Source organism: Zonotrichia leucophrys, chromosome 4 (genome assembly GCF_028769735.1).
Source record: "Zonotrichia leucophrys gambelii isolate GWCS_2022_RI chromosome 4, RI_Zleu_2.0, whole genome shotgun sequence".
In the NCBI taxonomy this organism is placed as follows: Eukaryota; Metazoa; Chordata; class Aves; order Passeriformes; family Passerellidae; genus Zonotrichia; species Zonotrichia leucophrys.
In genome coordinates this window covers 6,178,665-6,206,115 of record NC_088173.1, presented here as the reverse complement: position 1 = coordinate 6,206,115, position 27,451 = coordinate 6,178,665, and the positions used below count along the sequence as shown (strand labels likewise).

General features: G+C 40.0%; 1 protein-coding gene across 1 annotated transcript in view; it reads left to right on the top strand.

Moving 5' to 3' along the window:
• Nucleotides 1-2,020: 2,020 nt before the first annotated feature.
• The window catches only part of KCTD8 (potassium channel tetramerization domain containing 8), a 92,413-nt gene continuing 66,982 nt past the window's right edge, over nt 2,021-27,451 (top strand). The window contains exon 1 of the mRNA XM_064710330.1: nt 2,021-2,916. Within this exon, the coding sequence (XP_064566400.1) occupies nt 2,073-2,916 (844 nt within the window). The 5' untranslated portion in view covers nt 2,021-2,072. The remainder of the gene's footprint in view (nt 2,917-27,451) is intronic.

The following is a 27,451-nucleotide window of genomic DNA, read 5'->3' as shown; positions in this document are numbered from 1 at the left end:
GACAGGAAATCTGTCCTCTTAGAAATCAGCAGAAACATTTAATCTGAATCCTCAAGAGAAACAATGTCCCCTGCAGAAATGAACAAGACAATGAAAACTGACTTCTCTCATATCCCAAGGAATTAAACCTACAGAAACATACAGCAAAAATTGTCAATAAACAATGATGTCCTTCTTCCTTGCCCAGCAGTTTGAATGGTTTTTTCTGGCATTTAAGACCATTTCAAACAAAATAAACAAGGAAAGGGACAAATTTTTACTTTGTTTCTTACAGTTATTTCTTTTTTCAAAGCTATTAATCGGTCTCAGTTAAGTGGTTAAGAAGGGGCACTGCAGAAATCTTTCCTGAAATCTTTCCTGCACATTTGTTTGCATGCCCCTTAACTTCCACAAAATTGTTATGTGTGAAGCACAAAACATCTCATTTTCTAGGAGTCTTTTCTTAATTTAGCCATGTAAAAGCTAAAGGAGCTCTCTCTAAACAGAGATTTAGTGTTAGTCTATAGCAAATGAAGCGAGGAAAGTATCACCATGGACCAATTCCTTCCGCCCTGAAAGAGATATCTAAGACAGGTCAGATGAAGTGCTGTAGATGTATGTGTATGTTACTGCTTTAAAGCAGAGAAGTCTTTACTAGTAGTTTAAAAGACCCTGACCAAGCTTTGGATGACTGGTCATCCTGATCTCAGCACACTAGTGAGGAAGTGACAGACTGCAGCTAACTACCTGCTGATGATTTTTACCCCCAGGCCTGAAGTCACTCTTGTTTTAATGAAGAACAAATTGGGCTCCTGCCTAGGTGGCACAATTAATGGTTGAACCCTCAACATTTAAAGGATTACAAAAAAAAAAAAAAAAAAAAAAAAAAGCTAAAATGTTTCCATGTATGAAAGACCCAGCTTAACAGTCACACTTAGGCCTGGCACTGGTAGTCAGAGAAACACAGTCAGGTTTAGGCCTTGGTTTTTGCTGGCAAATGCAATCGTACATCTCTCAGCCAATGCATGAGCACAAATCTGGGCTCTAATATATTCCAGCAGCACAGCCTGGAAACACATGCATCAGAAATCTGGAGGTAGGTGAGCCGTGGCTATCACTAGAAACAGATAAAAATTTAAAACTTTATCCTGCTTAAATATAGTAGAAATTTAGGTGCTTCACAGCGAAGAATCCAGACACTAATGTGTTCCTAATCAGTGTCTGTCATCTGGATCCTAAAGGCAGCTTTTTTCTGCTCTGAATCACCCCAATTCCATCATCATCTAGAGAGCATGTTTAGATTCTCTGAAAATCAAGATCCAGTGTGCCTTGCCATAGTGAATCCTCACAACATCAAAAACGGCATTTGTGTCCCATCAGCACCCATTAGATTTGTGCCACGAGCACAGGAGAACGCTGGTTTCCTTTGTGCCCTCTATTAAATGCCCTCTTCGCTCATATTAAAGGCATGCTGATAGAGGAAAGATGGGCAAAAACGCTGTCATACGCATCCTGCTGGATGTTACTCTTGGAAGGACGACCATCATTCTAGCACTGCAAGTGCCGACCGGAGCGACAATGTAAGGCAGGCAGAGGCATTTGGGGGAGGCTGGGAGATTTTCAAGGGGGGGAAAAGAATTAATTTCAAACCGAAGGCAGCCAGCCGAAGCGAGGGGAGGAGCCCGGTATGGGCTTGGCTGTTCCCTGGGCCGAGCCCGGCGGCGCGGCAGCGCTTGGCAAAGTGGCAGCCGGCTCCGGGGCCGCTCGGCGCCGAGCCCAGCGCGGCTGCGGGCCCCGCGCCCCGCCGGCCGGAGCAGCCAGCCCCGGGCCGGGCCGTGCCGTGCCAGAGCCCAGCCGGGGCTGTCCCACCGCCCGGGCCGGGTCCTGCCCCGCGGCCGCGCCGGAGCAGCGGCTCCGTCCAGGCGCTTCCGGGCGCGCCGGGCGGCGGGGGAAGGAGGGGAAGAAGGAGGAGGAGGAGGAGGAGGAGGAAGGGAGGTGTGGGTGGAGGGGAGGGGAGGGGAGGGAAGGAGGGGTGGAGGGAGGCCGGCTTTTTTAGGAGGGAGACCCTCCTTCGCGGCCGCCCGCTCGCAGCCATGGCTTTGAAGGAGGCGGGCGGCAGCATCCTGCCCATCAGCGACATGGTGTCGGGGCCGTCGGGCTCGCCGTTCCCCGAGGTGGTGGAGCTGAACGTGGGGGGCCAGGTGTACGTGACGAGGCACTCCACGCTGCTCAGCGTCCCGGACAGCACGCTGGCCACCATGTTCTCCCCGTGCCGGGGCGGCCCCGCGGCGGCCCGCCAGCTGCCCAGGGACAGCCGGGCGCGCTTCTTCATCGACCGCGACGGCTTCCTCTTCAGGTACGTGCTGGATTACCTGCGGGACAAGCAGCTGGCGCTGCCCGAGCACTTCCCCGAAAAGGAGCGGCTCCTGCGGGAGGCCGAGTACTTCCAGCTGGGCGACTTGGTGAAGCTGCTGTCGCCCAAGGTCACCAAGCAGAGCTCTCTCAACGACGAGGGCTGCCAGAGCGACCTGGAGGATAGCAACTCGCAGGGCAGCAGCGACCGGCTTCAGCGGGCGGCGCTGGACAAGCGCTCGGGCTTCCTCACCGTGGGCTACCGCGGCTCCTACACCACGGTGCGGGACAACCAGGCGGACGCCAAGTTCCGCCGCGTCGCCCGCATCATGGTGTGCGGCAGGATTGCCCTGGCCAAGGAGGTCTTCGGAGAGACCCTCAACGAGAGCCGTGACCCCGACCGGCCCCCCGAGAAGTACACCTCCCGCTTCTACCTCAAATTCACCTACCTGGAGCAAGCCTTTGACCGGCTCTCCGAGGCGGGCTTCCACATGGTGGCTTGCAACTCCACGGGCACCGCCGCCTTCATCAACCAGTACAGGGACGACAAGATCTGGAGCAGCTACACAGAGTACATCTTCTTCAGTAAGTGCTGCCCGCGCCCCGGTGCCGTGCCCCTCGCCCTCGTCCCCGGCGGGTGCTCCTTAAGTTCAGCTGCACCCCCAGAGCACCCGCCGTCCCAAAGCAACATGTAGCTGGAGAGAAATGGGCGCTGCCCCGTCTCCCCTCACTGCGCTCTGTCACCGCCATAGTTCAAATTTCATTTTGTGCGCGGTGGGGGGCGGAACAGGACTGCCTAAATTGCCCCGTCCGGAGCGCGGCGTGGGAGCGTTTGCACACTCCGTGGGGCAGCGTGGGCTGATCCCGCCTCTCAGTGCCGAGGGGCAGCCCCCGCGTGTCGGGGTGTCCCGGGGGAAGAGTCGCTGGTCACGGGTCGGGGGGCTGTGACCTCGGGGGGGGGGGTGGGGGTGTCCCTGCCCATCAGGGCGGGCGCGGTTGCGGTGTTCCCGGCAGCGAGGGACGCAGAGATCCCCGAGCAAGGAAGGGCTTTAATATTTTATCGCTGCGTTTCCTTCAAGTGAGCGCACTGCGCCTCGGCACGGTCCCCGTGAGGGAAGGGGCAGCGAGGGCACAGCCAACTTCCCAAGGAGCGAGAAAGAGTCTGGCTCCAAGGTGGACGAAAATTGGAAAAGAGACATTAACCACTCCGTAGCCATTACACAGCTCGTCAGCAACTTCGCTGGCTGGCTGTGGGTAGCCTTAGAGGTTTCGGGTCACTCGCAGATAGGAAAACCGAGCGATGACGAATGAGTTGCAATCTGGCAAAGTATGTAGTGCTATGTAGGGCACTGGTCGAGCAGCGGGTTCGGGTCATGAAACTGCAGCTGGATCGAGAACACCATCCCCTGGCAGAGATTTGTCTTGGAAAGGCAGAGGCAGCCTTAAACATTACAGATGTGTTTGAGAGTCGAGCGAGCCGGCAGAAGAGAGATGTGTTCTGCATTCACTTCTCCCTTCTGCTGCCTCTGTGTGGTCTCACGCTCCCTGAGCGAAGGAGGGATGGATTGGCAGAGCACCTGCCTGCCTCTGGTGAGGTGCGAGATGCAGCCTCTGACTAAGATCACTGGCTAGGCAGCTGAACAGCAGCAACTTGTTTGCCCTGCAAAACTGGACTTAGGCACGGTGTTTAACAAAGGAGGGAAATGTGAATGGTTTTCTGCTGGGAGGAGAAATTCATGAGTTTATATAGCTCTGTGTTGTGTAGGTGGTGACTTCCATTTGCTGAGCCGGCTTGAGTACTCAGATCAATCTTTGAAACTGGATTAAAACAGTTTTTGAAGATTAATTGCATAACCTATCACTGGTCATATTTCAATGGGATATGTGAAAACTGAGCTCTAGAGGAGCTTCATATTCTCCTGGGTGGAATTCTGTCAAGTATTTTACATGATTATTAAACCTTCTTTCTCAGAAAATTTGACATAATTTTCTAAATAATAAAATTTCCTTGAAATAGTATGTACTGTTTGCTTATAAATAGATTTGTAGGTGCATAATTTTTTTCATGAGCATTTGTGATGCTCATAATGTTTTGGTTATTTTTTTGTGTGTGTATGTTACGATGAGGCTGCTGTGTAGAACAGTCCTCTAATTCACATCAGTGTTCCAAATTAATCCCCAGTGTAATACCTCTGATTTATTTGGAATAATGCCAGGGATGAACTGGATGTTGTATGTCATGATTTTTGTTTTGGTTTTGAGTCTTCAAGATTCTGATGTGAAAAGTAAAATTGTAAGTTAATTACTTAAATTTATATAGTTAACTGAAAATTTATGGTTTTGCTTAATTTTTCATGTGGGAGTTTTGTTTTGTTTTACTTATGAATGCAAAAATATGACTAAGGTAAAAATAGGCTGAAAAGGTGTTGGGCATATTTTAATTTTGGTTGCTTGTTATGCATTTAGAATCTTTTTAGTATAACGACTTTATACATTGTTTTATGATCAGATACATTTCTCTGAAATATAGCAAGATTGAAACAACACTAAAGAAAATCACCAAACTGGGAAGAGAAACATGTGAAACAATGCCTGAAGTAAATGCTTTCATTTTTTTCTTGTCTTTTTGTTTTTGGTCTTACTAGATGTCCAATTGAGGGAGACAGTTGATAAAACAACACTTTATTATAATAATAATTCTAATATGCCCTGTATGGATTGTGTGTGTGCTGCTGCCTTGCCTGACAGCTGCACAAGAATCCAGCAAAGGGAGAGTGAGCCTTGGAAGCCTTGTGCTCTGCACCAGGAGTGACAAGAGGGATCAGAGCTAAGAGCTCTCCAGCAGCCTTAGCCAGGGCCACGTTCCTTCCTTGCTCATGAGCAGAGCTTAATACACAAGAAGAAGAGCAGTTGCTTTTCAATTCATTCTTTGCCAAATGTCCCCATGAGCCCTGAAGAGGAAGCAGTTCTAGGTGGGAAGTTGCTGATTTCAAGAGCTCTCATGTCCAGCCCTGGGTTGTGTTTTACAGGCGACAAAATATCAAGATGAAAGACTTTAGGGAGCCTATTCCAGTTTTGGACAGTGCTCGAGGCTTAATTTGGTGCTAGCAAAGAAGAAACCCAGTTTTATATCCCACTGGAAAAAGCTGTACCTGCATTTGCATTTGTTATTCACAGCATGAGCAGCTGCGACCAACAGCAACTGTATTATTTGTTGGTCTGTAAGTCCATAGCAGTCATGTAAACTTATTTTTCACCATTTCTCCTGAGGACTGTGGACAATTCTGTTTCCTAGTAATGGTAGATAGTAAAGTGATTGGAAACATACATGAGGATATATTCATTCTGTTTGTTTTCTGGGGCCATAAGTAGCTGAATGAGTTTCTACCCAAGAGCTACTAAAGAAAGACAAAAGTTTAATCTGTGGCTTGTGAAGCATATTTCAGGTCTGTTTCTAGGATCTTTCAGACTTTGGTAGTTGAAATTATCATTTATCACTTTTCTAAAAAAAAAGAAATTACTTTATATTCTTAAACATTCTGGAAGATCAAACTCACCTGGGAAACTGCATATGCATTAAACTCATTTATGAACTGCTTAATATCTAGGGATAGAATGCAGACTAATTCTGATTGAGGCACCAGAGGTTATTTGACACTGCTTACCAGGAAATAACGATTCAGCCTTTGGCAATGTGTCATGACAAATACGAAACCAGATTTCCTTCTTAGTATGAGTAAATCCTATAAAAAGAAAAATTAAGTTCTTTGCCCCTAGTGGTGTTTGAGCTATCATGTATGCAATGACAGATTCATTTGTCTACACAGTTAGTACATGGCCAGAATTTAGCCTGTACCTTGCACTGGTGGCTCAGTTCTGGAAAGTGCTCATAGATCTGTTCCACATGTCCATTACAAATCCTGTCTCTGTCTCCTAATGGTCAGCTATAGGAGTAAACTTCTGTATGGTAGTGAAAGGCTCCATCAGAGAATACCACAAACTGGTTTTTTTTGGCTCCATGCTCCACTCTCACCTTATTACACATGAGAATGACTTGGGTCAGGTAACATGAGATACATAAGCAGTTTGGGAAGGATGCTCAAACTCTTCTGCTGCTTAGTTTCACACTGCCATAGAGGATGACAGATTAATTAATTACCTGTTGATTTACAGTAGGTCATGGCCATCACAAAAGTTGCCTCTTACTGGAGACAGGAGACCTTGCTCCTTCCTGTGGCTGCAAGCACTGTAACATCATCTGTTAGCTTACACCTTTGTGAGAAAAGGGTGAAATTTACATGTTTAAAGTTTTGGAGGGGATTTTTCTTGTGGTTCATGTTATCTCTCAGTACTGTTGTGTAATGCAAGATTGCCTGTGCATGCTATTACTAGTTTTTTTTTTCTTCTGTAGAATCTAATTAGTCCTAATGGATTTTGCTTTTAACATCTGCTATGCAATGTGACTTAGGGGTGTTGAGAGTATTGTGCTCAGCTGAAAGCTTACTGTGCTGAACTGACATCTTTATTGTAAGAAGAATACAGTAATATTTCCTGAAAATTTTGACATGCTTTCTATGTTGACACTCCTGTTTCATATATGACAGTTTCTGTTTTCCTTTTCTCTTGTTTTTGTTTTATAACAGGTGACATTAGCATGGATTTATGGTGCTTATTTTCCGCTTGAAGTCACAGCACTTTGCGATTACAGTGGATGCTGTGGAAATTGTCATAAACAAGTGATAATAATTTTGTAATCAGATGGGGAATAAGCGGTTGGAAGAAATGAATTTTTAGGAGGCAGTATGGTATTTTGAAAAAAAAAACCAACCCAAACTCAAACAAAATGATAGCAGCAACCCCCCCCCAAAAAAAACCCCCACCCAACAACAACAATGGAACCTAACCAACATTGATTGTGTCATTGCAGGTAAAATACCTTGAGGTGTTGTAAGTGCCAAATCCAGTTCTGCATCCCACTGGGGTAGTGAGGGGTTGGTGAGTTGGCACATAACCCTGAACTGTTCTTCCGAGGGCAGAGTGGTGTGAGAGCCATCCTGCACATGGTTACTGTGACTGTGTCAAGCTCTTCTCCACCCATCACTGCACCTTTGGTGGAGTTTTTTTAATCTGGAATAAATATATGTAAGACATTGAGGAGAAAAAGGAGACCAAGGAAGTTACATCTCTGTGACACATGGAGATAAACTGGGACAATTTACTTTGAACCTCAACCACAGCATCAAAGATGAGAGTACAGATTTTTAGTGAGGTGATGTGAAGAATTAAATCAGTATCACAAGCACAGTATAAAAAAGCTTCAGATTTCTAACAGTTTCAAGAACTAGAATGTTGTTTTTGACAGGACCATTGAGCAAAGCCCTTTAAAGAGAGATTTTGCAGGCAGTCCTTTGACTTTGGAAAACTGGTGCAGAACTTTAGGATGTTCTGTTTTATAATTTCAGTTCAACTCTTAATACAACTTAAAAATTAAGTAAATAATAGAGCGCTTCTTATCTTGTCATTCTTCCAAAAATATATGTTCCTGAATGTAAAGGGATGAATCAAAGTGTGCAGTCATAATTAATAAGAATATTACTCTTATGCTGCCACTTGATATAATGTGTGATAATCTAGTCTACTGAAACTGGTATTGTGATGTTAGTCATCATTTCAACCAATAGATTTTATCTCAGAATTATTTTCAAATATGAGATTAAAAAGAATTTTGAACAGATTTGATTTTCTAATAAAAAGTTAAAATAACCTGCATACCTCTACAGCTGATATAAAGAAATTGCTGCAGTGAAAAACTATGCCAGGAACCTCTTGATTTTTTTTACACTTCCTTCAAAATATGCATAACTCAATACAATGATTTGTGATCACATTTTATCCATTGTCTCCAGTTTCTGACCTTACTACAGTAAAATCATAGTTTAAGTATTGTGGAGCCTTTTAAATATTTAGAGCTGAGTGATGAAAATGTTGTGTGGTATTTAAAAAATAGAATTAGAGATTAACTAAGAAAATCAACTATCCTGGATTTTATATACCAGGATCAATGCTAGATAAAGAATAAGCATGAATTGATGGCAGCAGCTGTGTTTTCTGATGTCAGGAAATGGAAACACACTGGTTTTGATATTATCCCAGATTGGTATTTCTTGTGGATTACTTGGGGGGGAAAGTGACAGTGTTAGAAAAGCTGACTTTGCTGGATCTGTAATATTTTGCAGGAGAACCACTTCTTGGTGTCAGATCATTTCATAGATTTTCAAGGATTTATGACAGTAGTTGCTGGTAAATGTTTATTTTTTCACAGTAAGATGAGCAAATCATATTTTATTTTTTCTTTAGAGTCAACACGAAATTCTAGTTATCTGCTGTTCAAGCACAGAAATAATGCATACAAAAGCTTTCTTTTAATATTATTCCAGGCAGATGATTTAAAATTAAAACATTACTGCTAATAAAATATATTTTGCAATGTTTGCCTTCTCAGTATGATATGGCTGGTATTTCACTATGGCTGGCCTTCTCCTTTGCTGCAAATACCACATTTGTTACACTGTGGTGACAATTTGTGTGGAAACAAAAATTCACTGAGTTTTGCACTGCAAGGTTGTTCATTGATTGTCACATTATCCCTTTTCTTGCCATAGGTCCACACACTGATGTCCAGAAATTAAAAGCTGCTCAGGCAGCTCTCTCAGAGGTCAAAAGTAAGATCCTGTGGGTGTGAGGAGGGAAGAGTATGAGGAAAGATCCTTTTCTTGGTCCAGCTGAACACCAGCATGGCCTGGACAAAGCAGCCAGAAGCAATTGCTTGTGTTCTGGCCAGAAGTAATTGCAGAATTATTGCTCAGTGTAAGGATGAGCTCAGAATACCCAGATGGGTCAAGAAGCAAAGTGCACAGGGTGGTGTGCATCCATCTCACCCTGCTGGGGTCCTGAGCAGCTCCAGACTGGTGTGGTGCTTGGTGGAGCTTTCAGCCAGCTCAGCATTGTCCTGCATTGTCTCAGCAGGTCCTGGGTGTCACACACTGCAGGAGAGGTGAGTGGTGCAGCCCTGCTCTGTTTCTGCTCCCAGATTTTTCTGCAGATTTTCTTTCTCCAGTTTTGGAGTACTTTACTGCTAGAGTCATGTAAGAAGTCTGTTACAGAGTTAAGCTGGCCATGGTTGTGTTTGCAGGGCTTTTTCACACTACAGACTGCTTATTTTGTTGGTGGTTATTTGACTATGATTGAAAAAAGTTGGAGGCACTATACCAGCTGAGATCCTAACCTAACAAACTGATGTTGTTTTTATATCCAAGGGCGATTTTGTTTCACTTCTCTTTACAAGACATGTTTTTTTTCCTAAAGCATGTGGAGTACTAATGCCACTCAAATCATAGTTCTTCTATAAACCAAGCCACTGGAAGTCCAGTGGAAAATCCTTAAAAAATTACTAGGCAAATTCCATTTTGCTTTAGCAAATCAAATGCTTCGTGATGGATTTCCTGTGGAGGTTGTTCACTCCAGCTTGATCAAACTGCATGTTCTTTTTCAGAAGAAGTAATTTATACTCTACTTAAAATTCATATATTGAATAAACGTTAGGAGAAAAAAGTCCTATGTGTAAAATATGATTCTCAGCAGAATTTGAGTACTTTCATTTAAATACTTTGTATTTTTTAAATTTTTTATTTTTAAGCCAGTAATTGCACATTTAGTTTTTACCTCATATAAATTCAAGAATATTAAGAGAATTAATTCCTTTTTGTTTTCTTTCTTTGACCTAAATAGAACTAATCATATATATAAGGACCAACAGTGTGTGAAACTGAGAATAATCAAGTTCCATTCAAAATTGCAACTTAACTGGGACTGAAGCAACAAATAGCCTTATGCTAGTCCCTCACATAAAGGTGAAATTCAAACTACATGAGTGGTAATTTGGTTTTGTAACTGTTTCTAATACACAAAATCCTGTCAGGAGTTAGGCAGTGATTATTTGTAATTTTTATGGCAATTTTAAAAACTAATGCCGTTCCATTTTGGTTGCATTTTATAAGATTGTGGTAGCTAAACTTAACATGTTTGTTGCATTTTGACAGTGTAGCTTCAGAAGACAAACTAAAGGGTGAATCTTGCTGCAAGGTGCAACTCCATTTGTGTCATCACAGCTCTAAATATTTCGGGGACTTCACCAGCAAAAATCACAGTGGTGTTAATGAGCTTCATGATTCTAGCAACAAGATGAATTCAAGCCTTTAAAAACTTTTACGCAAATACTATTTCTTTGTGAGGTTGCTTGTGTGTTGTCTCTCCCAGGGTTGCTCAGAAGAGGAGCTGTGCCCTCAGGGATCTGGAGCAGTGTGTTTGCCCATTCCTTGTGCTGTGGGGTCTGCTTGGCTTAAGCAGTGTGAGCACAGTGTGAGTTACAGCTGGTGCAATGATTCCTTCATCAGTACCTTGCAGCTGAGAGCAGCTGGGTCAAAATGTAGTAGTGCCCTTTCTTATTGTTCCTAGCACGCCTGAGCCCTGTGGCAGAGGCTCTGAGCAGGAGGCGCAGAGACAGGGGCTGCAGCCTCTGGGGACTGCCACTGCCCCTGGGCTGGGCTGTTCTGCCCCAGTCACCTACCCTGTACCTGACCTGGTTCTGTCCCAGTCACATGCACCTGGCAAAAAAGGAAAATTAGAGTAGCTTATAGAATAAAAAATCATACTTCCTTTTGAAGGGAATGGTACAACACTTAAAAAAAAATCCTGTGAATAACTCAATGCAGAGACAGCAACTCAGTTACAAGCGCAACTGCTCATGGCAAGCAGTGCACTGGAATAGGTATTCTGCACACCTCTTTGGGGGTAGGAGGTGTGGGCTGGGAAACTGAGGGGAAAAATCAGCATCATCATTGGCTTTTATAAATAAAAGGAAAGATTCCAAGTTTTTGCCTAGCATATGTTCAGTTGTATTTAATAATTATAGAGATGTTCTCTTTGCATTAGCAGAAAGGTAGTATTTAAAAACTAAGCCAGTGTATTTTATTTTTTGCATAAGCGAACAACAATAACCTTCAGATGCATTTGTATCTTTTGTCTTTCATGCCTGCTGGGTTTTACCCTTTGGTAGTATTAACAAATATTCCCAAAGAGAGAAGTACTAGTGCCCAGGGACTCTTGCCACATTCTGTTGTAAACATTCTCCTGCAACTCAAGTTAGTGGTGAAATTCTTCTATATTTTATTGAATGTAGATGTTCAGAGGTTCTTTCAAGGATTACAGCTATGTCACTGTATTCCACAGAAGTTATTGGAAGTGTACTATCATTCCAAAAGCTTTGTATTAGTGAATATTTTATATGTCACAGGAATCTGTGGAACTCCTTATTTAATGATAGGAACAAAAAGACCCAGTATTGCATATATTCGTGATTATATAAATATTTTTTCTGCAAAAGGGTTAATTTCATAACCTCTTACTAACAGTTAGCTTAAATGAGATTCCCCCTCTTTTGTTACTCAAATCATCATTAAAACCACCATACCTGCAAAACTATGAGAGTAATGACAAATGTCCAGTTTGTGTATACAGAACTTTTCTCTGACACTGGTTCTTAATCCAAGCTTTTTCATTCTCATTGAAACTCATGAATACAAAATAATATGAAAATCAACTACAGAAGGGCTAGAAGGCAGATAAAATAAATCAGTAAAATTGAGTGCCAACAATTTAATTAGTGTAATGTGTAGATAATACAGTGGAGAAAGATTAAAACTAAACAATACTTTTTGCTAGCTTTTCTTAGCAAACACATTTTCTTTCCCTTTCTTCTCACAGTCACCCTTTTATAGGCAGTCACTCGCCAGTATTGTTCTTTTCAGACAGCTGTTACTATTTCTGTTGTTAATGCCTACTGTGGCTTTTGAGCAGCTCTGAAACAAAGCAGAGGCATGGCTACTCTTGCCTTTCCATCTATTTTTGCCTCTTTCCAGTGTATGGTAATATAAATATCACTCATTCTGTCCTTCTAAAAATACCATTATACAGCTTTATACAGATGCTGATCAATACTGCTGAATCTACATGGACTTCAGGGGGAAAAAAAGAAAGAACAAAATAATTTGGCTATTTATGATGCAAGATAGAATGGGACTGTTTTTCAAGCAAGATTGTTTCTATCCTCTTTTAATTTCAAAATTCTGGCATCAAATCCTACACCTGCCTTTCTGCTTGACTTATCATTGAAGTACCCCTTCTTTGGAGAAGAGCTATGTGTAGTTAAACCTTATCATAATTAAAGAGTAAAACAAAACTCTTTAGCAAATGGAGCTAAGACCACTGTAATTAAGAATCCTGCTTGGAATTTCTACTTTCCCAGGACCCATAGATTTCAATTTTCTGTTACCAATCTCTCAGAAAGCAGTGCTTGTTTACCTATATTAACGTTGTCATAGCTTGCAAATATAAATTTCTCATCTTCACTGTCAGTTGGTTTCTGGGGATACAGGAAGTGAATATAACCTCTCTAAATCTTATAGACAGAGGAAGACACAGTCTGTGTGATTTGTTCCCCCTAAAACATAAGCATTTGTTCCGCCTAAAAATATGGAGTAGCAGACAATTGCATCCTTTGGCTTCAAAATAACCCTGTATTTTTTTAGGATAGAAGGGAAAAACATTTTAGAATTGTTTGTTATTTAGATACTTGAAGACTACTGGAATTTTTGAAATTTGACATCATAACCTGGTAAGTTTGTCTTCATGTGACTTTTAGCTGTCTAGTAGTTCAGCCTCCAGTCATAACAACCTTCATATTTTTATTCCTCTACTTTCAGCATTTATTTTTTCCACCTGTAGCTGAAGTAGTCTGGCGTCCAAATTTGTGGAATTATGCCCCTAAATAATTGCATCTGTGATCACATTTAATTACAGGAAGCAGAATGTGCTGGTGGCAGAGGAGATTAGGTTAAATGCTCTCTGTCTAATCAGTTCCCCAGCTACTGTTTCCTGGCAGTGCTTCCTTCCTAAATCCCATTTCTAGGGATGCCATGAATAAAAACTGCATGGCCTGTGCAAGTCCATGTCTTCAGAAGATGGCTTTGCTTTTCTGGTTTGAGGGGTCGGACATGGACTTAGGAGCAGGCTGAGCATTGGTCACCCTTGCCAAAAGCGTACGTGGGGCTAATGGTGCTTTTGGGTGCACTTGGCAAGGTGGGGAAACCCAGTGGGTCTGTCAGGGCTAGTATAGCCCTGAGGGTGTCCCATGGGTGTATACATATATTTATATTATTTATATATATTTCCCATGTCTGCCTTCTGTGAATACCAGAAAATAAGTCAGGAGCTGCATCCTCCAATGACCCTGGCCAGACACCATAGTCACAGGTGTGCTTCACTGCCAGAGCACTGAGTCAGGGTGGGGCATTCCACAATTAAAACAACTAAAACAAATTATAGCACAAAAAAAGGAGAAATTTAAAAACTGGAAAAAAATTATTTGCTTTTTAGACTATGGCAAATTTTTTCATTCATAATTAATATTAATTACGCAAGACATTTTGTATTGTCACCATGATGCATAAAGATACAAAGGAACCTGGAGTGGTTGCTTGACTGCATTTTCTGAACACAGAAAAATATTCTGAACACTGAGAAGACATTCTTTGTTTTTTTTAATATTTTAATACATGATTTTGAAATCAGGATTATCCTCGGTCATCATAGTGAGATTACTAGCAAAAATAGTTAACCTTTTTAATGAACCATGTAATGAATCCCATTTGAGAATAGTATGAAACTAAAATTGACCTCCAAATCAATGCTTTCAATCTTGAATGTATTTTCAGAAAATCCAGTCAAGTTCAGTGAAAATTTCCATCTGCACTTTGAGTACCAGGCAAGCAGCAGGGGTAGAAAAATTTAAATTTAAACTGCTGGTTTGGAAAATTTAGTTTTTCTTATCACCTCCGTGGCTGGCAATAAACCACACTTATTTCTTTCCTTCCTTATCCCGTGGTTGTAGCGTAGGTTTTGCAATCCAGAAATTGACATTTTATCAAAATTCACCTTGCTTTCTAGCAGTGGTTAGCTCTCATTCTTTAATTTGCTCAATTGGGTCAGTTTGTAACAGTGAAAGCAATGCTAGTAAAAGCTATTTATTATCAAGCAGTCATGTAGCATGATTATTGCAAATTACCAGACAATTACTGCTGGTCCAGAGCATGTTGCCATAATTTCAGTTCAAAAAGGTATATGGTTGTAGGCTGTGGATCAGGAAATTGAGTGTTAAACGTTACGTATGGTAGGCACATAAAACTCAGCCTTCAAGCTTCCTAATGGACTTAAAAGTTCCTTGATGAAAGGCAGAACATTTCCTCCATTAAGGAGGTGTTGGAACAGTCTGTGCACTGATGCTGTGTGTGTTGTGTGTCCTTTGAGGCTTTCAGGACTTTTCTGGATCGAGCCCTGCTAACCTGATCCAACTTCATAACTGACCATGCTTTTGAGCCGGAGGTTGGACTGCTCCTAAGTTATCTTCTGGTTCTCTTCTCTGATGTGATTTACATTGACATTGGCTATTTGAAAACGCTTCTCAGAAAAGGGGAGGTGAACTGCTGCAGGTAAATTAAGTAGGTGCTAGAAAGCTATAAATTCTGATTAATCTCAAAGTCATAAACTTCAAAGCTTTAGCTTTATGTTGTCTTTTTACGTACATCAGTGTGTCCTATTAAAAGGGAAACAATTGCTTCAGGATAAAGTTTCTTGTAGGACTTTCTGGCCCAAATTCAAAGTCATAGAATTTTAAATATGCTACAGTTAAGAAAGTATCTGAAAAAGTAATCAAACTACCTATTGGATAGCACTGTCGTTGTTGATCACATGTTGCTTGAAGAAAGAACTGTCACAAATTTAGAAAATCACCACTGTTTAAAATAATTTTTATTGTCATTCTTTAGAGAGATTCTGGTGCTATCTCTCATAAAGGTGACAGACTGCCTTGGATTTCTTTGGGTTTCTCTCCATTTTGATGGTTTTAATCAGTCTTGAGTTCCTTTATTGTGCCATATTTTTTTGCTGCTGATTTTCGGCTTCTATATTTTTCCCCTAGCATAGCTTGAATCAATTTATGTAGCAACTGCAAAAATGCTGAAGAGGATTTTTTTTTTGTAGCCTTTTTTACTATTAAAAAATAATAGCAGAGGAAATATAAACAATATGGAATTGTTAGCAATACCCTGTGGAATGGATGCATAGTGTAAATAGAAGGTAGTTAATTATTAGGATATTTCAACAGTTTACATTTTTTCCTTCTTGAAATTTTAATGAAAGAATAGAACATGAGGCACTAGTTACTAGGATTATCTATAAAAAAATGTTGGATATTCCTCTTGCTTTTCCCACATTACTGAAAAGATTGCTGAAGCGATGTAGCTGAAGGTTCTTTGTGCTGTTAAAAATTCCCTTATGACAACAAGCTAAAACAGAAATATTGTTTGCTTTGACTGACACGTAATAGTTAAATATAGATACATGATCATAGAGAAGCAGCATAATAAAAAGATTTTAAGTTCTTGTGTCAGTTGTAGGTTGTCAAAACACTCAATATCAATGAAATTGTGGCAGTTATGCCTAATAATATGCTTTTTTCTCAAAAGTTCTTCTTCTAGGTGGGGCATATGTTGTTATGGTATAGTGTATTTCCATCACTATCTATTGCGATGGAGGGATTGGGCAGATTGGTGCAGATACCCTTGTTATGAGCTCACCTGCATCCACTTAGAGAACATCTGGATGTCTTGATGGTGTCAGCTAGTCTGTCCCTCTGTGTCCACATTAAATATAAATCAAAACTCAAGTGACACGGTATTCAAAACCCTTTGGCTTGTGTTGTGTGAACTTTCAGTCATTGATGTAGCTTGTATTCTAGAGAGGGTTTTGTTCAGGATGATATCTGTACCAGCAATACATAAAAATCTCTTGCTACAGTTCTGGAAAGAATTCGGCAACAGTGTTAATCAAGTGTTTAACATTCTTGATCATAGCGGCAGTAATACTAAAATTACAACAAGTTGTAGAAATACTAAATAATATAAAGGTATTTATAATCATTGGTCTTTATGAGGGCTCTGCAACTTTTGTAAATTTATCCAATCTATGCTCCATTGGTTCGTGTCATGTGTACTTAACTTCATCTGTTCAAAGCTGCTCCAAGCGAAACAGGTCAAATCCTTTGCATGTTCATTGAACAATTGTAGGTAATTTCACAGGACATAAAACAAAGGAAACTGGGGCTGCATGGAAATGAATGTTTGGAAGACAAGAGAAAATCTTAGCTAGTACACAAAGAGGCAAAATCCAAAAATTTCTGATTTTCTGGTCTTGCAGATTGCTATGTTGCAATGCTTTCCATATAACATGATTTAGAGAATCAAGTATTGAAACTGTAAATTTGCAGTAAAATGTGTGGCAGTTAAGAAAAAGCTGTTTTCTACCAAGAGATTCCTACCATTAAATACTGTATCATTTTAGTTTCACAGAGTTACACCAAATGAGGCTGCTGTGACCAGGGGCTCTGCTGAGTTTGTCTGACATGATGCAGTACCATCTAATGGAATCCATTGCAGCCTGTCAGGTCAGGGATTTTCCTTAAAGGGGAAGGCCTCTGTGCTTTATCATAAAGTGCAATGATGAATGTTATGAATACCATGAGTGGGTATTCAAAATTGATGGAAGTCAATAGAATTTCATCTGCCTTTTTGTAGATGCTCTTTGTATTTTTTTCCTTTCTGTTTTTCCTCCTTCTTTGTTATATTGATTTTCCACACTAGATGGCAGTGCCTTAGCACTAGTGCTTGACAGGGGAATTGATTTAATTTATCCAGGAGAAAGAAATCCTTCTGTTTCATGTTTCCTTCTACATACATAGCTTGAAGAATTGCAGGTGGGAGACTGGATTTTGATGAGCCACATATGGATGGGTAAAGAAAAATGCAATTTTTTTTCCTTTTTCTTTGTACAAATGGAAGTCTATTCAAGCTGATCGAACCAGGCTTGCATTGGCTGGATGTGAGATGAACTGGGGCTGCCTTTCAGTGCTGTCCCCAAGGAATTGCATGCATAGAAACTTCAAGTGAAAAGCTGTATTGAGTTAGAGCTGAGAGTGCAGCCAGACTCTGAGCAGATTGCCTCACAGTTTTGAGCCATATGTTGTCTATACTGAGAAATCAGTGAGAGAAAACACAGCTTCTTTCTCTTTCCAAGAAAGCCAAGTTCTGGAGGGTTGGTGGTGGAGAGCTGAGAGGTGCTGGGGTGCACCTAGGTATTGCTGTTTTGGTGCTGGAAAAGTGCTCGGGCTCATAATTCCACCTATGAACTGGGATGCAGTCCTGGGTTGTGTGTTAGTTGAAGAACTGGAAGTTTACTGGCTTGAAGTATCTTAAATAGAAGGTTATTGGAATGAGGATTGAGGGACACCACGATTAGAAACAAATGGGCTCTGGAAGAGTGACAGTAAGAGGTGAAGGCTAAAAGCTGGAAGTTAGTAGCTGGAGTTCAATTTTAAATTAGTAAGCAATGTTCAAAATTTATGGGTGATGTCCTTGAAAACAGAGGATCGTTAAAGCAAGCATCTGTCTCTGTTGTTAATATTTTCAACCTTCATGAAAGAAAACTCCAGTTAATGCTCTGAAAAGAGGGGACAGAAGTTTTTGAAACAATAAATACCAAGAGATTCTGCAGTGAAGACAAAAGAAATAGACATATCATAATCAGGAGAAATTAAATTCCTTATAAGAGTAGGAAAAAAAGAGAAGACCCCTGAAATAGGATTGATTGACCGTATGAGGAATAGATGAAAGGAAGAACGTGTAAAAGCACCTGAAAAAAACCCCAAAAAATTACAAAGTCAAGAGTTGTCAAAGATATTTTCTCTTTGTAAAATTTATGAACACTATTCTCATTGCATGGTTTGTTCAAAAATAAGATGGCTTCAAGTTTTTTTCCAATTTATATTTCACAAAGAAAGGAAAATTTGATGCAATATCTTCACCTTTTTCATTGGAGTTAAACATTTAAAAATCTGGAAGGCTCTTGCCTGAGGCCAGGAAGCATACTGCCGTGAATACATTTTCTTAAAGAAAATTCAGCTTAACTTGGTGGCTCCTGGGACCTCACTGCATGCATTTTCTGCCTTATTTATTCAGGAGTTTTTTTGCTACATCCCTCCAGAATGAGCTGGATAAAGCCGAATTGAAATACAGGAAAACAAATTTTCTCTTACTTTTACTACTGGATCTGCCATAGCTGAAATTTCATTAATGTTGCCAGAAGGAATGGAGGCCAAATATATGTTTATCTGTCTTCTGCTGCAATATTCACAGAAACTGAATATTTTTTCAAAATATGCTGCTATTTGCTGTCATTTTTTGCATGTCATAGAAAGTGATAGTCCTGTCTATAATTTATTACATAAGTCTGCCAGAGCAAAAGATGCAGATGGCTTACTATAAAAATGCAATTCAAATTATATTTGATAGTATTGCTTAGATGAATCCTTGCTAGTTAGGGGAAGCAACAAATGGTTCTAAGTTGGAATTTGGTGTGGGAAAATGAGCCTTAGGCCTGGGGCTGTTAAGTGGGAGGTAAAAGTTGCCAGTTCTTTAAATCAGAGAGAACAAATGATTGAATATAGACTTCCCACCTCCCAGATGAGTTTTGTAACTGCCAGGTTAGATTGTCAAGGGATGTACCTATTCATTTTGCAACAGGGATTTTTTTCTTTCTGAATTTGAATATAAATGTCTTCCCTCAGAGGTTTTCATAAAACAGAAACTTGCCTTCCAATTAGGCTTCTTCACATCAGTAGAAAGAATAACACAGAGTTTGATAAAAAATCATTTATATGGACAGTATTATGCAGAAATTTGAACTTGGGGATGTTACTTGTTGACTGTTTTTGTGTTCTGTTGTGGTTGGTTCTCTTTCATCTTGTGGTGGATGGAAAAACTGGGACTTTCCCTTGGTACAAGGCGTTTAACTCTTCCACTCTTTCAAGGCTGGATTATAGAAAGCATTCAAGAAGCAGGGAGGCCCACTGGATACCTGTAGCCATTCTGCAGCCATTTAATTTTCCCCTTCTTTTTTTAATCAGCCATGCCCAGCACTTTGCACAACAGAAGGAACCCTTTTATTTTTTTCCTTCATGCAAGCTGAGAGTTCACTCTAATAGAAGATTTTTATCTTGTTCATGTGTTCTATTTGAATCTGAAGAACAAATGAATGCCAGGATACTTCAAACTACCCAAATAGTTTGTCTTATAATTATGATTTAATTGAAAGCAGGAGTTTTGTCTTCAAGAATTGGATTTTGTAAGCATAAGGATTACCTTTGTTTGTTAAATGTAAACACTTCTGATTAAAACTTCTATTTCCTAAAAAATCATTGTGCTCTTCTAGATTGGTTCCTTGGGTTTACTCTGGCTGCGTTCCTGAAAAACAAACCCAAACAGAATGCCAGCTCTGTCCAGTTCTGATAATCAGGCATTCACAAGGAAAACATTTAAGATGTTCTCTTTAGCTAGTACTGCTTATAGGTTTGTACTGCTGCCTCCCCTTCCCACTATTTCATTGGCCTCCTTCTGCTTCTAAAAATGTAACTTCACCACAGGAACAAGAGCACTGCCACTCATGCCAAATTAATGTTAGCACTTCTCACTGCAGCTTTTATGCCATCCCTTTGATCAAGTTTTGTAGATTGCACTTGAATTACTCCATCCATTGCCTGGAAGATATCCTTCTGACTCACTGGACTTCGGAGAAGCATCCTAATCATAAACCTAATCAAAAAAAAAATTTGAATGGCTTTGCTTGTCAGATACTCTTGCAAAATACTCATTAAATACTCATGCTGTCTTCCTGATTTTTGCTTCCTCTCCCTTACTTGGACATATACAGCTGCCTTTCTTCTCTTGCCATTACAGAAGGATTTGCATTGGAAGTGACCTTAATGAGCAGGGACACCTTTCACTAGATCAGGTTGTTCAAAGTACCATCAAGTCTGGTCTGGAACACTTCCAGGGGTGGGGAATCCACAGCTTCTCTGGGCAACCTGTTCCATTGCCTCACCATCCACACAGTGAAAAAATTCTCCTCACTGTCTCATTCTTACCTAAACATGCCCTCTTTTACTTTAAAGCCATTTCCCCATGTCCTCTCATGACATGTTCTTGTAGAAAGTCCCTCTCCAGCTCTCCTGCAGGTCCCCTTGAAGTAGTAGAAGGTGCTGTAAGGTTCTCCCTGGAGCCTTCTCTTCTCCAGGCTGAACAACCCAAACTTTCTCAGCCTGTCCTTCTGCAAGAGGTGCTCCAGCCCTGTGATCAGCTTGGTTCTGGATTTGTTCCAACAGGGAGTGAGGCCACTAAAACCTCGCTTGATGAGACACTTAAAAGGGCCTACTTTTCTTTACATATTCTGAGTTAGATGCATGGGAGAAACACCAACAAGATACTCTCAAGAGGTCAAAACAACAAAAAAAGCCTTTACTGGCAACCTAGAAAATCAGAGAACTTTGGCAAAAGCTTTTGAGCAATGTTCAATCAACTTAAAACATGTTAATGTTCCACAGAACATTCAAGTAGCCCATTAAGCATAGGTTCCAAGCCTATCTGACTTTAGATTTCTCAAAATGGTACTCAGAATTCTGGGAAGAGGTAATTAGAAAAAGAAAAAGACAGAAAAGGTACAGAAAAGAACAAACATAACTACCACTCATGATTCCAGTTGTGTTCAGCTGATATAAATTCCAAGAGGAAGGAGGATAAAGATGGACAGGATGAGGTTGGCTTTCTGGGCTGTGAATGTGCATTGCTGGGTCATGTTGGTCATACTCCTCCTCAGAGGCTTATAAATTAAATCATTATGCTTTCCACTGTGAAACTGTTTTTATTTTACATTTATTTTCTCAGTTTTGGGGCCTTTTCTGTGCATTTTGCTGTTTTTGTTGCTGTTAATTAAAAAAATTCTGTTTCCTTATACAATTTCTTCTGAATGAAATACATTGTTCTACCAGCAGTTGAAGCTGTGGGATTTGTGCATTTGGTCCACTCTATCACATTTTATTTCATTTGTAGCAAAATTAAAACCTTTAGGAGACGTCAGCTTTGGTTGTTTTTTAATTGCCTTTGTTTTCTCATTGTCATCATGCTACACATATGGAAAACAGCTGGTTCCCTTGTTGGCATTCCTTAACTGTTGCTTCCTACGGTCACATGCTGGTCTAAATAAATGCAAGTTCTTTGGGTGGCACAATAGAAACAAGAGATTGGTATTTTCTTTATAAAATGCTATGCTTCCTAGTTTTTTTTTTCAATTCATATTTTTTAAATAGGGGCTGAATTACATAATTTCACTGTTTATGCTGTCTTAATTTATTGTATTTATGAGCAAAATTCTGCAGCATACTCAGAATAATTTACTACTTTTCTTTGCTGCTGTAGATACAAATCCTCAGTCCATCTAGAAACAAACTGAGTTGTTTGCTAGAGAGAAGATTCAGATTCAACTGGAGAAGTGAGAAACTTCTATAGCCTGCAGAGCTCTGTGACTGCGTTCTGCTGGGGGATCTACAATAGCCAGATTAGCATTTTTCACGCTGTCATTTCAGCTGCCCTGGGTTATTCACGGTCAGTAAACTTGGTCAGCAGCTTGTACAGCAGGTCCCTCACTGATGGTAAGGACACTTTCTCATCAGATGCAGCCACTTCTCAAAATAATTTGAAAGGGAGATTATGGGCAGCAAGGTAACTTGGGATGTCCAAGTTCCCACCAACCCAGCTCTCTGGTGAATGTTTTCTTGCTGTACAGGCAGATTCCTGCACCAGCTAAGTCAAGGCAAGTTTGGCCTTCTAGTTTCCCATGCAGGCTGTGGCTACTATTGAAATCTGTGTAGGGGTCTTTTCTGTTTATTTAGCAAGTGCCTGTTTCCTTCAGATGTGGAGCAGTTGTGTCACTTTTTCAGTGTGGAGACCTGAGGATTGACACGGCACACTACTCAAAAGTTGGTGCACGTGGTAAATTGTGGCTGGCCTTGCAGTGCACAAGTAATAAAGCTCTATGCATTTTAATTTCTTAAGGCAGACACACATACAAAAAGTAGGCGAATGATTAAATAGCAGCTAATAAGATGTTGGAGTCTATATTTTTTTTCCTTTTTTTTTTTCTGTTTTTTTGCAGTTTTTAAACTTTCTGCCTCATTTCAGAAAGCCACCAGAATTTATGTAAGTGTGCTGTCTAATGACTGGACCACAGGTATTGAGGTAGATATCCTTCCCACTGTTAGAAACAATAACTTGTAAAACTGAAATGTAATAGTATCTCTGCTAATATTGCTACATCATTGTGTAGTGAATTTTCTTATCTTTAAAAAGTTTCTAAGAAATAAAAGGAAAAATGGCCAATTTTATTCAACTTGAAAGTTATTCTATTAAAAGAATTTTAAAAGCTATCCTAAAAATGTTTACATCTATTGTTTACATCTATTGATGTTTACATCTATTGGCTATTTCTATTACTTGTACTGTGTCCTGTGGACTTGATTTTCCAGTTTAGGTATGCAATTTTAACATTGTCTCATTGTTGTTTTAGCTTTGTGGAATTTTATATTGAAGTGAGTGTTTATGGAAAATACTGTTCTCTACAAAGATGACAAGAGAATCATGAAGCATTAAAATTCAAGAGGAGTTGTCTGAGGGGGAAGGGAACATCATATTCAATCATGCTATTTCTTAAGAAGTCAACAACAAAAGACACAGGATATTTATCTGAAATGATCACAGCAGTGTATACAGACAGAAGGCAAAAACAGATCTGGCATTTTAATTTAAATATTCAAAATGGCTGGTCCTGTGGAACTTGTTTACCGCTATTAAAATTATTCCTTTTCTTCCATTGGAGGCTTGTTACAGTTTGGGATGCTGCATGTTGGCATTGGCTGTGCTGCTCCCCACATCTCTATTTCTGACATTTGGGTACAATGGGGTGGCCTGAGGTGGGGCTGTTCCTCCTGGGCTGGGAATGGGCAAAGCAGGCTGGTGTCCAAGGAGGGGTTGTGGGAAACTTCTTAGAGACAAAAAGTCAGGGCAGACACACAAGGCTGGAAACAAGAGTAGGGCAAGGTGACAGAAAGCATTTTTATTTTCTAAATGGCTAAGAATGACTTAATTGATCAACTGCTAATACAAAACCCAGAACACAGTGGAGTCACCAGTACATTCCTGTTGGACTTTGATGGACGTGCCTGATATTTATCATTTTGGGCCTTAGTGTACTCACTTTCCTTTCTGACATTTAAAGTATCAGTGGAATTAAATCTTGTAAAATGAAACATCCACCCTAAAACATTCTCTTCCATTAGCTTTAATCTATACCTTTTAGTACCAGTCACTATTTATTTACTGTATCAGAGAGACCAATTAAAAAATCTTTCAAAACAACTAGAGAAAATTTGTTTGACACAATGAGGAGACAAAACCCCAATTCCTTCATGTTCTTCCCAAATCACATTATAGATTTTCCTCCATTCTTAAACCACATATCATGTATTTTTCCTCCTTTTCGTATGCATTTTTAAAATCATTTAAGTTGGGGGCAATGTTAATTTTTATTTGAAGCATTTGCCAAAAATCCTTAGGCAAGTGTTGCTGACTTTGTACTCTGAGTGTGTAATTCTCCTTTCCCTGACTGGAGGGTGGAACTTGTTTCTGACTATGATGGTTTTTAGGAAAATAAGTAATGAATGCTACCTCACACCTCCTCTCAGAGTGAGGTAACTTACAAAAGATTTGAATCCTCCTGAAACACTTGGCTCAGTGGTGGATTTGGTAGTGTCAGGTTAACTTCAAGAAGAGAAGACCTTTAAGAAAAGGTCTTTACCAACCAAAATGATTAAGTGATTTTATGACATTGTTTGATTTTCTAGTAAATTACAATGTGTGAAAAGAAAAAGGGGGAAAAAAACACCTTCTATTAAGTTTCCATAGTAACATGTATAGAATATTTGCAAAAGTTTGATTTTATTGCATGCTTCTATTATCTGGTATGAACAGATCAGTGTGGCTTAATGAATTTTGCTTCACGTTTTACTGGGCTCTGACTCGTCATGGCAATACAGGCAGCAGTCAGTGTGATGTGCAGATGAAGGAAGTTTAGCTTTGTGTAGTCACAGAAGTTTTATTAATCTACTGTATTTAATGGAAGAGCCTGGTGAAGAGGGCTGCAGCCTTTAGCTTCATGTTGTTACAGTTCTTTTATGAAAAACATATAATTATTTGTAAGACTTGAAAATCTATTTATTTTCCTTAACTATTGGTGTTGTATATCTTTGTGTTTCAAAACTGCTAATATTTGTTGCCCAGTTGGTGATGTAAGGATGCTCCTTATTCTATTTTCTGCAAGTGCAATCCCTGTGAAGTTATAACTCTGGGTCTGGTACAATTTCTGATACAAATACAGCAGTGAGCCACAAACCCACACATTCATGGCTGTTTAAGTAGTTCTGCTGAGGAGCACTGTGAAGGATTAGCTCCAACTGAGGTCGGCCACAAATCAGTCTCAGTCTGCTTCATTTTTGCTTTAAAGAGTATTTAAATTAATGGGATACAATAATAATTTTATTTCTGTGAGCTGAAATATAATTGATCATATCATAATGTGGTCTGCAAAGATTAGAGATTCTTAGGTCTTTCTAATGTGGCTGTGTGGGAGTGGAGTGATAGATATTCCTCTTATCACAGGATAGGTCTTCTGTTCTGCAGGTTAGTAGTGAATCTTAATTTTAAATATAATACTGCATTTCCTTTTATAGGAAAGCAATCAATTATCATACAGAATTGAGTGAGGTAGATTATTTCCTCTCTCAATCCTCATTTTGGAATACGTTCTGTATCTTAAAGACCAAGGGTAAAGATACCAGATTTCCTCTAGTAACCTATTGAGAGACCTTTAGCTTTTTCTTTTATTGTTCTCTCTGTGCAACTTCCAGCTTTACTAGTTGGCTTGTAGGAAAGTAGGATGCAAATTTGGGAGTGATGTTCCAAATTCTAAGGAGCTGATCTTTTGCCTTAGTAAGTAAATGTACATCATCCTACATCAATTTAAATGTACATCTGCATGAATTTAAGAACGATCACTTTGTTCACTATCACTACTTTTGTTGGTTAGAAAACACTTTAAAATGTCCAGCCTCTGCTTTAGACAATTTATTCTTTTTAAGTGCTGCTACTGCTACAGTTCATATAGGTCTTCTTCCACTAAAAGAACAATCAGATATTTGATGTGCTTTGGTTTTCTAGGATGCACAAGGTATGAATTTTTTGTGTGCTATTATTTGATTCCTGTGATCACTACTAGATTTATTTTCTGTATCTGATTCTGTTTAATTTTATGAAGAAAGAGAGAATTGTATAGATTACATTTAATGAGTTTTTATTGTTGCTGTGGCTTTTACACATTTTAGGATAACATTCATTATTTTCACAAAGCCAAATCATGCAGACATTATTTTATCTGATTAATAGTTATGTCTTTCACATGCCTTGTTTTCTTCAGATGACAAATTTCTTGTCATTAGTGCAGCAATCAGTTCACTTGGTAGTAGTATTACATTTCACCCCATTACATTTCACACTACTTTGATTCTTTGATGATCTTTTGGTCCTAGCTTATTAACTTGTCTGAACCCTCTATTGTTTGGAAGGTTTATCTTGATCTCTTCTGTGTCTGGGTGTTTTTTCTTGTCTATAAGCTGCTGTGTCTTTTTACCACCATGTTGCAACCATGCTGCAATCCTCACAACCTAGAGATACAAGACAGTGTGGCCAGGTAAATGCAAAGATGCAAAGCTGCCCTTTTTTTTTTTTTAATATCAAATTCACAGAATCATAGCATCATTTAAGTTGTAAAGGACCTCCAGGATCACTGAATCCAAGCTTAGACTGATCACCACTTTGTCAACTACTCCATGGCACTTAAGGGCCACATCCAGTTATTTCTTGAACACCTGCAGGGATGGTGACTCCACCACATCCCTGGGCAGTCCATTCCAATCCTTAATAACCCTTTTTGGGAAGAAATTTCTTTTGATGTCTAACCTGAACCTCTCCTGGCCCCACCTGAGGCCACATCCTCCCGTCCTATTGCTGGCTGCCTGGGAGAAGAGACCAATCCTCACCTGGCTAAGCCTCCTTTCAGGTTGTTGTAGAGAGTGATAAAAAAGCCTCCTTTTCTCCAGGCCAAAAAATCCCAGCTTCCTCAGCTGGTCCTCACGAGCCTTGTGCTCAGACCCTTCCCCAGCTCTGTTACCCTTCTCTGGGCAAACCATAGCTCCTCAATGTCCTTCTTGTAGTGAGGGGCCCAAACTGGACACAGGATTCAAGGTGTGGCCTCAGGTGCAGGTCCTTCCCCTTCTATAAACTATTTTTTAACGTGTAGTTTTAGTGGCTGCTTGAGTAGGGTAGTCCAGATACTTTTTCATATAGCTTTAGATCCACTGTTGTTTGTCATACTGTGCAGATGTTTTGACAGCCAGTCTTCACTGGGGATTTTCTGAATTATTTGTATAAGAATGTAACCTTTATTTGTTTAAAAAATAAAGGTTTAGTGTTGGGGAATACCTTTAAGAATAACTTTTGGACATCATATATGTAAATGTGTGTGTATGTGAGCATGTAAACATATATATGTCTTACCTCAACAGCAAAGATTACAAAAGAAATTTGGGAGGAAGGATTCTGTGAAAGGCAACAGAAAATCACTGACTGGCATTTTTTGGTTGTGCAGCAGAACATCAATATGTTATAACACACAGGCTCTACTATCGATGTTGTGTTTATTCCATCAGCATTTATCACTGACAGGTGTGACAGCTGACATTCTCATTAATCTCACTTTATTTTATGTAGAATTAAAAGGAAATGTAGATAAGAGCTGCTGACTTTGGGATTTCAAAGTCTCTTTTTGGCTGTTCTGATGCATAAAATGCTGAGCGCTCTGTAGCTATAGAACCTCCTTGCTCTTTGAAAATGCCAGAGCTACTATAGAAACAATGGAAAAGACACTTAAAAACCCCCCCAAAACTCCAAAC